The sequence below is a fragment of the Salmo salar genome, chromosome 10 (genome assembly GCF_965601325.2).
Source record: "Salmo salar chromosome 10, fSalSal1, whole genome shotgun sequence".
Classification (NCBI taxonomy): Eukaryota; Metazoa; Chordata; class Actinopteri; order Salmoniformes; family Salmonidae; genus Salmo; species Salmo salar.
In genome coordinates this window covers 29,116,032-29,133,650 of record NC_138300.1, presented here as the reverse complement: position 1 = coordinate 29,133,650, position 17,619 = coordinate 29,116,032, and the positions used below count along the sequence as shown (strand labels likewise).

At 44.0% G+C, this 17,619-nt stretch overlaps 1 protein-coding gene across 1 annotated transcript in view; it reads left to right on the top strand.

Annotated features, from left to right (window-relative positions):
• Positions 1-17,092, top strand: part of LOC106613923 (spermatogenesis-associated protein 16) — a 68,295-nt gene extending 51,203 nt beyond the window's left edge. Inside the window, exons 6-11 of the mRNA XM_014216724.3 lie at positions 156-306; positions 2,358-2,510; positions 3,998-4,110; positions 9,521-9,685; positions 11,646-11,729; positions 14,913-17,092. Of these exons, the coding sequence (XP_014072199.2) occupies positions 156-306; positions 2,358-2,510; positions 3,998-4,110; positions 9,521-9,685; positions 11,646-11,729; positions 14,913-15,161 (915 nt within the window). The 3' untranslated portion in view covers positions 15,162-17,092. The remainder of the gene's footprint in view (positions 1-155; positions 307-2,357; positions 2,511-3,997; positions 4,111-9,520; positions 9,686-11,645; positions 11,730-14,912) is intronic.
• Positions 17,093-17,619: the final 527 nt, after the last annotated feature.

Genomic DNA, 17,619 nt, shown 5'->3' with positions numbered 1-17,619 from the left:
CTCTCCTGTAACTATTCCTCAGGTTGTTGCTATAAATGAGAATGTGTTCTCAGTCAATTTACCTGGTAAGATAAGGGTTAAATATAAAAAATAATAAGGAAATTAGATAACAATGGTCCTCTCTTACTCTCTTCCTTCCCTTCCACGACTCCCAGGCTCTGTTGGACGAGGCGATCACCATGGAGGATGGTTTCTCTGTCATGTACACCCCGCGCTCTGCTGGGGACTCCGTGGGGGATTGCATCGCCAAGGCTGAGGAGACCTTCAGGAAACAGCACCCTGCCTTCACAGACTACCTGTTCACAGGTATGGAATATAGACCAGGGGGAATGGGAGCGAGGAATAGACTCTCATCTCTATGAGATTCATCCTTTAGAAATGATAGAGCTCCCTCCAGCAGAAGGAGGGAGTGAGATGAACATGGTTCTCCCCCACATCTTCCTCTCAGCAGGAGGCTATACTGTAGCCTGTTCTCCTCACTGTCAGCCTGCAGCTCAGACTAGCAGGGGTCAAACACACACACTGCCAGTGCCTCAATTAGCCTGCCCTGCCTCATCTTTCCACCATGTCCTCCTATCGAAAACAAATGCATATCTACAGACCCCTGTCAAGATCAAATAAGCTGCCCTCTACCGTGGTTTAGCTACATTAGCTGGTTACCCCACCATGCAAGTGTGTTCCAATTTGAGAAGTGCTGTTCCATTAACTCTTAAAGATGCAGTCCATGATCTTAAGCACTTACAAATTCGTAACATATTGTACGAATTGGAATTTGTTAACGTATTATACGTATTGCACAAAAACATTTATATATATTTTTTCAAATGCAGGACTTTAACATATTTGAAATGGATGACATAGTACACAATTGTGCAACATTTTCAGGGAGCACTACTTTCAAAACTACTGGCTGAAATAATACAAAACCTCTGGAGCCTCACTTTAATTACCCTCTACACTGAGACATGGGCTCTGAATGGTGCATGTGTCCGCGGACAGGTCCGATTTCTCAAACTGCCATGGGGTGAGGCATGAGCTGTAGTGTCCAGGAAGGTCATCAGCAGGAATGGTTGGAAGAGGGGAGGAGAGAAGAGGGGAAGGAGGAGGAGGAGGGAAGGGAAGGGTAGTACCCAGAGACAGTGGATGAAAAGGGCTGAGGATCTCTGAAGGCCTTGATTAAAGTTAGACTTGTGCTCAGTTCTTTGCTTCCACCCAGCCAGGATAACAAGCCAAACCAGTAACCCCCGGTGACACAGGTCAGTGGTCAGAGAGGAGAGGGGAGTGCTCTCTGGACCAGCCTCATCAATAACACCACCACACATGGGAGGGAGAGATATACACAGACACACACACACACCGAGAGAGGAAAGAGGAACATTCACTTGAATTGCTCCAGAAGTCTAGGCTACAGTATTACTATTATAAGACTCAGTGAGTCTTGCTGAAGGGTATTGCTTTTTTGTATTGTACATTCACCATGGAAACTCTGTATTCATAGACACAGCAGGGAACCCATCATCCATCCATCACCACTCTGAGGGTGAGTGTCTGTCTGGGGTGAATCCTTTTAAGGCTAATAGCATTAATGTAACTTTGACCCAAGGGTCAGCAATGCCATGAAAACAACCCAAATGAGTGACCTGGTTTGGGAGCAAAGCAGCCATTGTGGGGGACACTGGTAATACAGTAGGCTACCCAATTCCAATGGCACCCAACTCCCTATGTAGGGTCCCTATTCCCTATGAACTGTCATCAGAAGTACTACACTAAATAGGGAATAGATTGCCATTTGGGATGCAGCCTAGTTGTAATCCAATCATTGGAATTCCATGGAGAACACATCATCCCCTGCTGTGGCTTCTGTCAACTTTGCCTCGGGGGATGAAAAAGGCAATTTCCCAATTTTTATGCATTTATGGTACACTATGCATACAGGCAGTAACATATGAAAGGGCTGACATTTGTGTGTGGTTTTGAATGTACTATTTACGGGTGAATTGGCCTGTAGAACATTACAAGACATAAAGACACTACTTGTATGTCAGAGCATTGTGAGAATAGCAATCAACAGACTCAAGAAGAATCAACGTACCCAAGTCTGTCTCTCACACATTCTGTGCATTATATTGGTCATATACTAAAAAGACTGATTGGATTCTATTGATTTGAGAGGAATGAGCTGTTAGCTAAATGTGGTGCAACATATCACTTCTCACTTCTGAGATGTACTGTATGTACATCTCAGATGTACACTGTCGTTGATGAAATTAACCTAATAAATAAATAGATAAAGATTCACCTTGAATGTATTCATGTTAATTACCCAGCCCTCCTGTTCCTCTCTGCCTGTCCCCCAGACCCCAGTGGAGGTCACCTGCTGCCCCAGACCACAGACTGGAGCAATCCCCCGTCCACCCAGCAGAAATACGTCCTCACCCTGGGCTTCAGGAGGGGACAGGACGGCAGCTTCCTCAGCAAACTCACCAGCAGGACCTGCCCCTCTTTTACAGGTACAGATACTGTACATCTCACTGACGCGTGACACTGCTGGCACACACAGAACACAGAAGTCTGTTGCTAGCAGCTGTAGTCACTGATTCTATTGTCCCGGGCTACTGCAATACTTACCAACTCTTAACTCATGTATGCCAGTTTGTAAAACTGTTTTAAAATGTTGGAGTTTGTACATCTGTTGAAGCATGCTTGTTTTATTATGGACGTGTAACTCTGAGACCTGAGAGAGTCGATAGAGTTGTTTTCTGAAGTGGTTGCAGATGATGTTGAATATTGAAGTATGCAGACAGACAGTTCCAAGTCACTGAACCCCCTTGACATCACACAGAGTGGTATGACTGTCACCTAACCTTTGACCTGGTGATCACGCCACACTGTCAGCTCTGTGTTCTCACAGCACCTTCATACTCACCACACCAAAGAGATCCCACACACTTTCTCTAAAACAGACACACACTTCTCAGAATGAACAAAACAGCAATGCTGCCGAGAGACATTTAATATTTATTAGAGACTATTCAGTCAGGGTTGTTGCATACCACTGTACTGCAGGCTTAGAACACTAGGTTGGATGATGGTATGAAAATTGACCACATGCTTTCAGTTCATTACATTAGTCAGCTGGTCAATTTTGGAATTAGTGGATTTGTCATTTGACCCCAGTCATCTTGCAATCATTACGTCAAGGGGGGCAGGGGAGGTGAAATATTGACACTGTTGGAATGGAACAGAAATCTAGCTTCTGTATTATGCATTTACATGACACTTCATATGGTCCACAGCAGTGGTTCCCAACTTGTTTTGGTTACTGTACCACCAACAGAATTTTGCCCTTGCCAGAGTGCCCCTGAAGTACACCCTCATGTACATTTTACCAGTAGGCCTATGGTCTCATGAGTCTTCTTAGGTACCCCTTGTGGATTGGGAACCACTGGTCTAGAAAGAGCATACAGGAGAGATGTTGTAGAATTGACTGCTCTGCACTAACAAAGATTATATAATCTCTCTGTCTGTGTGTGTGTGTGTGCGTGCATGTGTGTAAACCGGCTTCTATCTTTGTCTGCTTGTTCAGTTCCTCGGTAGAGGAGCGGACAGACAGAGCTGAGGAGGTCAGCTGTGCTGTAGTCGTCTGCTCTGTGCTCTGTTAAAGGGTTGGGGGTAGGCAGGGGGGAAATCGATGCCTTTGTGTAATGTATCAAAGACATGGGCACTGCATGGGTCTGTTAAGCCATCAGTCATTTGCCGCTGGTGCAGGGGGGGTGGCTGCTGAGCTCACCATAAGGGGATGTCACCACTGCAGTGTGCGTGTGTGCTGCTGCTGCTCTGTGTGAGTCACAAACACAGAACCAGACACACCATCAATCCTGCATTGATTAGCAAACCGTAGTGTTGATTAGCTGTCATTTATTTGTGCTATAGTAAGTTTGAGTTTAAAGCTGAGTCTGTGGATGTTGATTGTATGTTTATTTCTTTGTTTGTTCAGGACCCAGAGCCTCATTCAGCTCCAGTAGCCCAGAGGACATGGAGCGGGTGTGTGACACGTTCAGCAGGAGGATCCTACCAGTCTTAGATTTTATTAAGTGCACCAAACTAGCTGTGGGTATACGTTTACATGCTTTGAGTGGAGGAAAACAAAGCAACCATAATTGACAGAAAGATAGGTCATATTCGGTCCTTAAGCGCTACTAAAAAGAGTGGTGCTGTACTGGTAAACACTCCTGATAGCAACAAAAGGTGCTGAGCGTCACTGTTTATTTTACCTTTATTTAACTATGCAAGTCAGTTAAGAACAAGTTCTTATTTTCAATGACAGCCTAAGAACAGTGGGTTAACTGCCTTGTTCAGGGGCAGAATGACAGATTCTTACCTTGTCAGCTCAGGGATTTGATCTTGCAACCTATCGGTTTCTAGTCCAACGCTCTAACCACCATGCTAGCTGACGCCCCACTGTGCACCACGTGTGTTATCTGTCAATTACACTCTATTGTTAAGAACAGGCAGGATGGTGTGAAGGTCATCACACCTTGGTCGTGGGTAGGTTGATATGGACTCATTTCCCTGTGACTTGGTAAGAGACGGCAGCAGCATTAACAGACGGCTAGGCAGCAGCTTTAACAGACGTCTAGGCAGCAGCATTAACAGACGGCTAGGCAGTAGCGTTACCAGACGTCTAGGCAGCAGCGTTAACAGACGGCTAGGCAGCAGCGTTAACAGACGGCTAGGCAGCAGCGTTACCAGACGGCTAGGCAGCAGCTTTAACAGACGGCTAGGCAGCAGCTTTAACAGACGGCTAGGCAGCAGCTTTAACAGACGGCTAGGCAGCAGCTTTAACAGACGGCTAGGCAGCAGCTTTAACAGACGGCTAGGCAGCAGCTTTAACAGACGTCTAGGCAACAGCTTTAACAGACGGCTAGGCATCAGTTACCAGACGGCTAGGCAGCAGCGTTACCAGACGGCTAGGCAGCAGCTTTAACAGACGGCTAGGCAGCAGCTTTAACAGACGGCTAGGCAGCAGCTTTAACAGACGGCTAGGCAGCAGCTTTAACAGACGGCTAGGCAGCAGCTTTAACAGACGGCTAGGTAGCAGCTTTAACAGACGGCTAGGCAGCAGCTTTAACAGACGTCTAGGCAACAGCTTTAACAGACGGCTAGGCAGCAGCGTTACCAGACGGCTAAGCAGCAGCGTTACCAGACGGCTAGGCAGCAGCGTTACCAGACGGCTAGGCAGCAGCGTTACCAGACGGCTAGGCAGCAGCGTTACCAGACGGCTAGGCAGCAGCGTTACCAGACGGCTAGGCAGCAGCGTTAACAGACGGCTAGCCAGACGGCTAGGCAGCAGCGTTAACAGACGGCTAGGCAGCACTGTTAAGAGCCTATTAAGTCAGAACTGTCTGTTATATTCTTTAAGCAACGTTTGTTCATCACAGATGCATCTTAATTTCAAACGCTTTCTCTCGTATTTTGTACCACGATAACAGTTCACACATAGTTTGTATTTTAATGTGGCAGTGGTATAGAAAATGTAAGAAAATGTTCTGTAATCGAGAAACAGTGGTCATTTATTTTAGCTCGTTATCAGGATGTAATGTGGATCATAATTACTACATTTTCATTGACAACATTTCCATAATGAAGATGATTTCTAGGAGGACTGTGGTGTCCTTGATGTCTTTTGTTGTTACTTTAATAATCCTTATAAAGAGGAAGACCATAGAAACATGTAAAAGGAAAGGACAGGTTATGTGGAGAGCAAAACTAAATGTACACAAGGCTCATCTCTTTGAGATCTGAGAGGAACTATTGATTGTTTTTTCAAAATGATAATGTGGTGTCCTCTTATCTGCAAGAAATGAATTCACTCGTAGCAGCTCTCTCTTGCTTACCTGAACAGAACCACACACACACATACATACATACACACCCCTTTCTACTCACGTGTGTACTTTAGCCATTAGTTCTACGGCTATTCAGTAATGAATTAAGATGTGTGTTTTGAAAGGGAATGAGCAGTAATGAATGAAATAGCATGAAGTTTCAGATTGGCTTGTAACATAGACTTTGTGGGGAAGTTGTTTGCACTGTCGTTGTTGTTGTTAAAATGTGCTTGTCCCTAGTAATTGGAGTGCTCATTTCTTGCAGTGCAGGCCAGGCCAGTTCCCTGATTGGTGTGCTGTGTCTCGATCCTGTCTCGGGTTTACTAAGCAGCATGTGGCCTGAGGGAGTCACACAATCGTATTACACACACACGAACGCATGCACACACTTTGACACACACACAGACAGGGAGACACACACACAGAGAGAGAGATACACACACAGAATCACACACACAGAGCGAGAGAAACACACACATGCTGCTCTCCCCCGTGGCCCCTGGCAGCATGGCTGCAGGTCAAGTGGACTCCTCACCACCACATAGACAGCCCTGTCACCGACGAACTCGCTCTCTCCTCCCGCTGCTCTCAATAATTCAACTGGCTGATCACTGACCCCTTTTTTCTCTTAAGATGGACAATGCAAACTAAAGAGGAGATTTCATTTGAAGCCGCACAGCAGAGCTCTAGCAGTCGATTTCAGAAGCAGCATAATTGTAATTACATCTGCATCTGTAACACCGGCTCTATGAGATGCAGAGACACAGTGGTTATTAAATTAGTCACTCTGCAGCTGAGAAGGCTCAAGGAAATCCTATTATGTTGCGATGCATCTAGACAAATGCAGCTTGAACACCCTCCAACAATTAGTGTACAATTATTTGATGTGTGCTGCATGTATTTGGTAGAGCCGTGAAGCACGCAATGCTAAATTGTTTAATTTTAAAATCGGGATGGGTTTTTCACGTCTGCTACTTTATAGTATTTTAGTATTTTAAAATATTTGTTGATGAAATACATCTGCATATGTTCTGGGTCAGGGTTAAACTCCTCATATAGGAACAGTATGCTAACATATAGAGATGTAGATTAAAATATTTTACAGTAGGCACCAACAATTTGATAATTTGCATAGTTTAACTAGCAACATCATACAGGCAGTAAAAGCATTGGCATAGAGGTGTGGGTTAACTAATTTCAATACTGTACATAATTACAATAAAAATCAAACTCTATTGCTGCACTGTTTGCCTTGTGCTGCTCTGCTCTGTAGCATCCCAAACATTGCATACAAAGGGTAGGAGGGAGTAGTACAAGAAAATCATTATATGAAATATTCAGGGGGAGCAAAACAAAACAGCATAGCTTGTAAAGGAATGTGTTGTTTTTTCCCTCGTTAGGATGTTGAAAGTAAACTGAGAAGGGAGGAAGGCCAGGACAAAACAAAACCTTGAGGTCTGCGAGAGGAGGGGTAGAGGTGGGGCGTTGTCCCACAAAAAGAAAATCACAATTTTTCAACATGATTTCCAGCCTTTTGTTGCCTTGGAATAAAAGGGCCTGGGCACTTTGTCAGGTTCCAGCGGGTGGAGAAAGAACACAACGGGAGATATGCCAAAAGATATCTTCAGTGATGGATCGCTTCAGGAAGCGCCAGCTACTTAGATTAGATACCACTGGAGGAAGGACCTTTGACACTAGTCCTTATGGAACTGTGTTAACAGCTGTCAATACTCCAAAACTCAGCAAAATGCTAATCCTGCTGACGATCTATGCTCATTTGTTGTTCAATGTTTTGTAGTAGATCGTGTAGTGGCCAGCAATCCCCGTTTCACCACCCCACTGTTGTCACTTGAAAATTCAAAGTTATAATGAACTGGTACAGACAATGCGCAGTGTGACTGTGACATATGTACAGTTGAAGTCGGAAGTTTACATACCCTTATGTTGGAGTCATTTAAACTCGTTTTTCAACCACTCCACAAATGTCTTGTAACAAACTATAGTTTTGGCAAGTCGGTTAGGACACCTACTTTGTGCATGACACAAGTAATTTTTCCAACAATTGTTTACAGACAGATTATTTCACTTATAATTCACTGTATCACAATTCCAGTGGGTTGACTGTGCCTTTAAACAGCTTGGAAAATTCCAGAAAATGATGTCATGGCTTTAGAAACTTCTGATAGGCTAATTGACACCATTTGAGTCAATTGGAGGTGTATCTGTGGATGTATTTCAAGGCCTACCTTTAAACTCAGTGCCTCTTCGCTTGACATCATGGGAAAATCAAAAGAAATCAGCCAAGACCTCAGAAAACAATTGTAGACCTCCACAAGTCTGATTCATCCTTGGGAGGAATTTCCAAATGCCTGAAGGTACCACGTTCATCTGTACAAATAATAGTACGCAAGTATAAACACCATGGGACCACGAAGCCGTCATACCGCTCAGGAAGGAGACTCGTTCTATCTCCTAGAGTTGAACGTACTTTGGTGCAAATCAATCCCTGAACAATAGCAAAGGACCTTGTGAAGTTGCTGGAGGAAACAGGTACAAAAGTATCTATATGCACAGTAAAATGAGTCCTATGTTGACCTAACTTGAAAGGCCGCTCAGCAAGGAAGAAGCCACTGCTCCAAACCGCCATAAAGCCAGACTACAGTTTGCAACTGCACATGGGGACAAAGACCGTACTTTTTGGAGAAATGTCTTCTGATCTGATGAAACAAAAATGTAACTGTTTGGCCATAATGACCATTGTTATGTTTGGAGGAAAAAGGGAGAGGCTTGCAAGCCGAAGAACACCATCCCAACCGTGAAGCACGGGGGTGGCAGCATCATGTTGTGGGTGTGCTTTGCTGCAGGGGGCACTGATGTACTTCACAAAATAGATGGTGTCATTAGGAAGGACAAATATGTGGATATATTGAAGCAACATCTCAAGACATCAGTCAGGAAGTTAAAGCTTGGTCGCAAATGGGTCTTCCAAATGGACAATGACCCCAAGCATACTTCCAAAGTTGTGGCAAAATGGCTTAAGGACAACAAAGTCAAGGTATTGGAGTTGCCATTACAGAGCCCTGACCTCAATCCATAGAAAATTTGTGGGCAGAACTGAAAAAGCGTGTGTGAGCAAGGAGGCCTACAAACCTGACTCAGTTACACCAGCTCTCTCAGGAGGAATGGGCCAAAATTCACCCAACTTGTTGTGGGAAGCTTGTGGATGACTACCTGACACGTTTGACCCAAGTTAAACAATTTAAAGGCAATGCTACCAAATACTAATTGAGTGTATGGAAACTTCTGACCCACTGGGAATGTGATGAAAGAAGTAAAAGCTGAAATAAATCATTCTCTCTACTATTATTCTGACATTTCACATTCTTAAAATAAGGTGGTGATCCTAACTGACCTAAGACATGGCATTTTTACTAGGATTAAATGTCAGGAATTGTGAAAACTGAGTTTAAATGTATTTGGCTAAGGTGTATGTAAACTTCCGACTTCAGCTCTTTGAAAAATGTGTGATTAGTGATCAACAGGGCCGAGTGAAAAGAGAGGGGGGGTTTACAAGTTTTATTTTTCCCATGTTTCCTTGTTTCTCACATGCTGTGTTTGTTCTAAGACAACAGGCAGGTTTTTCACCAGGGTCTGGGCTTGTGGAGAGGCTGCAGTATGCTGGCTACCTGGGACAGATCCAACGCAGCAGGGAGCAGACCGTCATCCTCCACCAGGCGCTGGCTGAGCTCGCTGTCGCCCCCTACCTGCAGGACCTCAGCCACGCAGATACCTCACTGGTAAGCAACCAACAGTCTCTGGCCAAACTTTGAAATGCCTACCTAGTACTGACTCATTCTCTGTGCACTGACACACAACAGGACGCAGCGACCTCAACATCATTCTGGTAATATCAGAGGCGGTACAGGGGTGGATAAGAGGTCTCTCCTAGGCCTGAGGTGGTGTTATCTAGGAGCACTTTAACAGCACACTGGCAAAAAAATATATAGGATAGGAAAGAGAGAGAGAGAGAGGACCTTTGCTTTCCCAGAGAGAGTAGATAACAGGAGGGAATAGGGAAACAGAAATGGAAGAGGTGGTGTATGCAAGTCTCATTCAGGTATACCATGTGTTGTGATGCTGAAGCTCTATAATTGCCTCTTTACTAGAATAGAGCCGCACAGTGGCTGTGATATTGCAACCAAATCTACCATGAATAGAGACCAGGAGAGAGAGGCCATGTTTGTTTAGGCAACAACAGCCATGACAGCTTCTACTACCACAGATATTACAGTACAGTAAAGGGGTCGGCTGTCGCATACACTGGAGTCATGACGATATGACGATGTGCTTCCTTTCAACAGGCAAGGAGAAAAACACATGTCCAAAATAATGATATTTCTGTCAGTGAATCAGTTTAAATACCCAGCCCTTTTAGTGGATATTTTGGCACAGACACTCAGTAATGGGAGCTGCTCTGCCTTTAGGTCAAATATATGCTGTTTAGCATACTCTTTTATCCAAAGCGACTAACAGTCATGCGTGGATACATTTTACATGCGGGTGATCCTGGGAATCGAACCCACTATTCTGGCGTTGCAAGCGCCATGCTCTATCAACTGAACTATAGAGTTCTCTGAGTTTTCAGTGGATGTCCGGCCGGAGACCCAAAAAAACACAGTTTTACCGGCGAGCGCTCTCTCAGGAAACTTAATCATTCAGAACACACGCTGCATGTTGGTGAATTGCCCCCCAGAAAAGTGTCCTGTGTCTGGAGAAATAGAAGGGGGAAAGGTATTTGTGTTGTGAAAGCAGGTGTACCAGCCAGCAGCCAGCCACACCTGTGTGTGTGTGTGTGTGTGTGTGTGTGTGTGTGTGTGTGTGTGTGTGTGTGTGTGTGTGTGTGTGTGTGTGTGTGTGTGTGTGTGTGTGTGTGTGTGTGTGTGTGTGTGTGTGTGTGTGTGTGTGTGTTTGGTTTTACTATCCTTATGGGGAAAATTCAGCACTTCACCGGTCCCCACAAGGAAAAAGGCTTTTGCTTACAGTAAGGGTTATGCTTACAATTCGGGTATGGGTTAGGTTAAGTGTTAGTGCTGCAAAACCTCCTCCCACGCACCGTGATGGATGCAAGCAGGTCACCCGTGATACAAGTCGGTATTTGACATCCATCCATGTCTGAGGACGTCGGGAGATTAGATGGAAAACAGCCACTAGGGGCAACAGTGAGCGCTGTTACCTTCAAGTAGGTTTTGGTTTTGCTATGGCATTGTGCGCTGGTATGGTGGATGGGTGTAAGCATCTGCCTCTGGTTCCAAAGGTTGCATATTTGAATTCAGTAATACAAAGGTTTTTTTGTTTTAAGCCTGTCCCAAACCTTAACCCATTCGGAGTTAATGCCTAACATTAAGAATTTGGCATTAATGGCTAAACTTTATCTAAAACACAGAAATTTTACATTTGAGAAACATGGATGAATGTTCAATTCTGATGTGAGACTGAGAGGTTGTTGGATGGACGAGTGCTGTTTGTCAATTTGTCCACATTGTCTCCCCTAGCCCACCACTGCTGTGAAAGGCCACAGCATCCAGGCTTCTCTCCATGTAGAAAAAAGACAAGATGGCAGCCCTCATTGTATGAGGAATGAGTTGTAAAAATAATCATCCGACAAATGATTTTTTAATTAGCTTTTAAGTCTGTGTTTAGAGAAGTTATTGCTGGTGTGTGAATTGCGCTCTGATAATCTTTATCTCGGGCCCACAGCTGCAGGCTCTAATGGCAGACACCATGGACACCCTTGAAGGAAGGCGGACTGATAGAGAACGTGTGTGGAATGAAATGCAAAAGGTAAATAGAGAGAAAGGAAAAATGACAATGAGAACGAGGAGGGGACGATGGGATGGAAATACCGTCTACACTGTACCCTCCAAACGCACGCTTAGCATTCTCCCAACAAAATCTAAACGATGATTTGACATATCGAGTCAGGAAAAAAAATATATATTTTGCGTTGGGATATCCTTGTGGCACGCCTGTCACCTCTATTAAGATGAACAATGCCTACTGAACTTTCAAATGGCATGGCTCCCAGGAGGGAGAGGCCCATTTCATTTTTCAGACCAAATTATTTTCTTTGTTAATTAGTGAGGCTTTGGCATTTAATCTCACTACGGTACATAGTACTGCAAACAGACTTGGCTTGAGAACAAAACCCAGTGTAAAGCTACTGAGATACTGTAATGCAGATCAGCGTATAAACATCAAGTCCTGTAGGGCTGGAGCCTCGTTGGACAGCTGGAAATCAAAGATAAATCACATTACAATATCCCTGATTGCATTTCCATGCTCTCTGTCCTGTGTGGAGTTGTTTCCTGGTGCCTGGTGGGTATAGGAGGGGGGTTGACGCAGGGCAGTGCAGTGCATCACTGGGTCAGTCTATCTCACACCCAGTGGAGCATGACCACAGCCGTTAGTGATGGGCTGTATTAATCATGCACACACATTGACATGCACACATACTCTATCACACACACACACACCCATATCGACACATACTCACACCTTAAAAGCCCACTGCCATAGGCTGAGCCCAGTGCTGGTGGATGGGTCTTTTCACTTCCTATCTGACCCATACATCATTCCTATGCAGAGTCTGTCAAACTGAGCAGGAAAGGGCTGGGCTGGCAAGCTGTTTCTGTTTCAATGTTTAAACATGTAATGGATACAGTAATAGTTGTAATTTACTTGAATTATTCGATGGGACATTATAGTACTTCCCTATTTTGATATTTAACTGATTTTCACTGAAAGGTCGAGCTTTACTTACGATAACTAACATCACATTTTCTAACTCAAGACTATATTATTGGTTAGTCACCCTGAATTTATTGTGCATGTTGAATTCACATTGTAATTTAGCGTTGTTGTAGCGGGTGTAATTTTCACTGAGTTACCTGCACTGTGTCTAAAATCAGTTGTTAAACTAAGAGATGTAAGGCCATAAGGCTGTGGAAGAAAATGGAAGCACTGCAAGCAATGTAGGCTATCTTATCCTCCACTCAGCCATGCCATCTCTCAAGTATTTTATGTAAGGGCCGTTTGTACTGTTACTGTATGTGCAAATTAGCCTGTGCTAGCATACATGCACCAGTCCACTCTATAAAGTGCATACGGTCATAAAATCTCCCATCCTCAGACTTGTAAAATCTATAATCAATGCCCGCCGGTATTTGCTTCATATATCCTGAGAGTGACAACCAACCTTTTCTCAACACAATAATTTATTGAGTGCGGCTACTCGACGCCTAGAGAAATATTAGAGGTGGCAAGTTAATTTTCCCTTGGGCTCTCTTCAACTGGCATAAATCAGCAGGGCATTAACTAACAAATAGAAATGACGACTTGATTCTGACACAGGTCTGCATTGTTTTCCTGTTTGTTTTTGGCCAGTCATTATAAGGACATTGGCCCTTGCTGTAAATAAATGACATAAAAATAACTGCACTTTCCCCAGTTCCGGCAGAAGGACGGCATCAATGTTTTCCGCTCCATAAAATATCTATAAGAAATGTGGAATGCACCGCAGCACTGTAGTGTTTTACTCAAACTTCAGAATATTTCCAACCCCTCCCTGGAAAGATGGAAAAGCATAAGAGCAGTGCATCTGTGAGTGCTTGTACAGGAGTTTGTTCTCAAACAACACAAAGCAAAACTACAAAGTAGTCCTAAACTGTGACTCACCATAAAGTTTCATTTCTATTGATTTAGAAACTCATTTGACTTGGAAACAGTGAAAAGGTCACTAAATGTTTTAAGGGCTGTATTGACTGGGCTAGTTTGAATACATTGAGTGTCAGTCGATCGGGTAACACTCCGTCACCGTGCTGATGAGGGCTGACAGGTTTGATTGACACTTTGACAGGTGTCATATCACAGCTCAGCTCCTTGGGCATGGCATGGCAGCCTCCATAGACACACACACAAAGATACTCTAACACACACATCATTTTTGTTGTTGTATTGTATTTGTATATCGTACATTTGTGTGACTGTTCTTGTGAATCAGTGTTTTGTTACTTCCTGGACCCCAGGAAGAGTAGCTGCTGCTTCTGCAAAAGATAATTGGGATCCAAATAAACAAATAGATAGATAGCACAGCCACCTCAGTCAGCCCTGGGCCCTCTGAAGTTGCTGCTGCTTTCATATAGAAAGTGGTGCAGATGCGGCCTGCACACCAATGGAGAGGCTAATTGTTGTTCAAATGGAGTCCCAGGTTCTAAGATGCATGGGAGGGAAGTGTGGAGCGCGTATGTAGGGTGAGAAAGTGCAGGATGGGGTTGAACCAGTCAATGTCTCAGCCCCACTTCTCCTGCTCTGAGTTTAGGTGAATCCCCAGGGTATGGCTGTGGAGTTGGGTCTCAGATCCCATTAATAGAAACAGACACCCCAGCACCACCACCTCCACCATCAGACTGGCTCCTCTGTCACTCACAACACACATATCCCTCTCTCACCCTGTCTCTTTCAGTCTCTCTATATTGTATCTCCCCTCTATCTCACTGTTTCTCTTTCAGTTTCTTTCATTGTTTTATTCCCCACTCTCTCTCCTTCGCGCTCACCTCAGCCTCACTTTGAGTGCTCCCTCTCCATCTCTCCCCGGTACTCCAAATAGGCTTTTGTAAATTCATCTCTTCATCATACATTCACTTTCATATTTCACTCCCTTTCTCCTCCTCCCTTTCTCCGGTATGAGCGCGGGCTGGGCACAGTAAATTCCCACGCCAAGCCTTCACCTCACAAATGAATGAGGGAGGTACAGGCCAAACCCTACATCTCTACCAGGTAATTACTTCCCTGGTGGGGCAGAGAGGAGAGGAGGGGTTGAGCTGCTGGGCTTGGCTCGCAACACACAATCTATATAACCTCACGCTCCTCTGGAAAATCTGTCTTCATGTGAAAAGTGTTAGTTATTGCTTATAGCACATTGTAACTTGTTCTGTTCTCTTGTGTTTTGAATTGTTTTCTGGTCAGGTGGGGATGTTGGAGGATCTGTTGTTCCAACTGGAGGAGACCTATCTGAAGAACAAGGCTCAGAGGGCCAATAGGAAGCAGAGGGCCGGGGTCCAGGGGGCGGAGGGGAAAGCCAGAGGAAGACCCAAAGCAGGGGTCAAAATAGGGGCCAAAGGAGGGGGTACGGCGGTGACGGACAAGGCCAAAGTCCGTCCCACTGAAACCCAGCAAGAGACAGCAGTAACACCAATGACCTTACCAGACCTGTGATCTGCAGGCCAGGACAGTGGAGGCCCGAAGTCATCCTCATCCTCAAAATGAATGGACACCCTCCTCTTCCCTCTCACAAAGCCTCATCTTCAGTCCCAGCATCTTTCACACCATTACTCTAGGCTGGCAGAAATAAATGGACTCTGCAGCCTTGCTTTTACTCTGATTTAGGGTCTGTTTTTAACACTTTAACACCTCCTTGTTTACTCGTTAAGATAGCGTCTCTAGCCCCACCTCTAGATGAAAGACCTAGCTGATTCAAACGTGTGGGAGTGTTCAATGTATACACAAGGAGATGGTTTCATGTTTAAACTCGCTAATTTATGATTGTTCGTGCAAGTTGTAATATGAGAGATGGTTTGTAAACACAAACAAATCCATATGGTGCAGTAGCATGATCATAATGATGTATGCATTCCCATTATGGGATTCACAGCAAATCCGGCTCCAGATTCTCTGATGTTTTGAAAACTGTCTAACGTGAAACAACCTTCATTAAATCACATTATCTTTATCAATATGGTTGGTTAACTAACAAGAAATACAAAACCTTTTTCCACTCAATCCTTTGGAGGAAAAGAAAAGGGATTCAAATAAAACAAACATGCTTCCTCCTGAAGTAGCTAGCTGGAAACAGCAGCATAAACACTTTGTGTACAGTATGATGACCATGTTACTACAGTCTGGTGTATCACAGTCATTTCAATGCCAAATGTGCAGTTTGGGGATTGATCAGGCAGGGCAAAACCTTGTGAGTAAACACAATCAGTGGGGCCCTCGTCACTCACGTGCCCACGGCTGATCCATCAACTGGCCGGTCAGCACCGGCTTCCCAAAGTAGTTCCTCTGGGACAGCCAATCAGAGGTGCTCTGTGCTATCGACAGCTGCTTTCTATCTTTCTTTCTCTCTCCTGTTATCTACTCTCTCTGGGAAAACAAAGGCTGGTCTCTTTCTCTCTCTCTTTTCCCTTACTACTGAATAATCCACATTTCCCTATTTGAGGATTCATTCAAGGCTCCTACTCTACAGTACAGTGTTTCTCTCTCTCTCTCTTTCTCTCTCATCCCACCCTCCATCTGTCTCTTGCTTCCTCCGTTTCCGTTCAGATGGGTGCTTAATACCTTGGGAATTGTGTTGACAACCGAGTCGGCATAAGCAATGTTGTGATCAGCAATATGGGCATGCATTATTTTATTCGCTGAATAAATTAATGGCATTTATTGAGTGGTCGAGGAGAGAAAACGTTGGCATAGGTACTCTATTGGCATCTTTAAAAGATTAATTATGCCCGATGTAGTTTCCATTTGGTTAACAATTATTATAATCCAAGCCTACATGCATATTTAATGAATACATTGAAGGCCATAGCCTTGATTTTCACTTTTGTGTAAAGCTGTTTATATGAAAATGGTTAGAATGGCGATATAGGAATGCTAATGTGGTTAGTTATTTTTTGTGTTTTAATTAGTGTACTGTTTTGCAGTGTTGCCCCACTGCATGTTGTTGCCTCACTGCCACATGTCTAGGCTGTAGCTCAGTGGGCGAACACAGTTTTGTGGCACACTGTTGACATGGGTTCACACTGATGCCTGGTTCAGAATTGGTCAGTTGATGTCTATTATTAGCTGCTGGAGTTGATGTAGAGTGGAAGAGGTCATGGAGTCCATTGAGTAGAGTGGAACTGTCATGGCGATTGTGTGATCACGTTTTTCACCGTTTTTACTAATTGGTGTGCGAGCATCAAGTTAAACCATACCAAATGTAATTATTTATTGTTGAATGAAGAACCGTGTCATGACAGACCAGGGCCCGGTTTCCCGATAGCGATGGAACTTATTCTTACAAGTGTTTTACGTAGCATGTTTTATATATTTAGAAAATATATTATTAGCCCATCCAACACACCCCCTCTTCAGATGACAAAAATAGCTTTTTTTTACAGCCTTTTTGTTACGTGTGTGTGTGTGTGTGTGTGTGTGTGTGTGTGTGTGTATATACATACACACACACACTACCGTTCAAAGGTTTGGGGTCACTTAGAAATGTCCTTGTTTTTGAAAGAAAAGCAAAAAACCGTGTCCATTAAAATAACATCAAAATGATAGAATACAGTGTAGACATTGTTAATGTTGTAAATGACTATTGTACCTGGAAATGGCAGATTTTTTATAGAATATCTACATAGGCGTAGAGAGGCCCATTATCAGCAACCATCACTCCTGTGTTCCAATGGCACGTTGTGTTAGCTAATCCAAGTTTATCATTTTATCATTAGAAAACCCTTTTGCAATTATGTTAGCACAGCTGTAAACTGTAGTTTTGATTAAAGAAGCAATAAAACTGGCCTTCTTTAGACTAGTTGAGCATCTGGAGCATTAGCATTTGTGAGTTCGATTACAGGCTCAAAATGGCCAGAAACAAATACATGTATTCTGAAACTCGTCATTCTATTCTTGT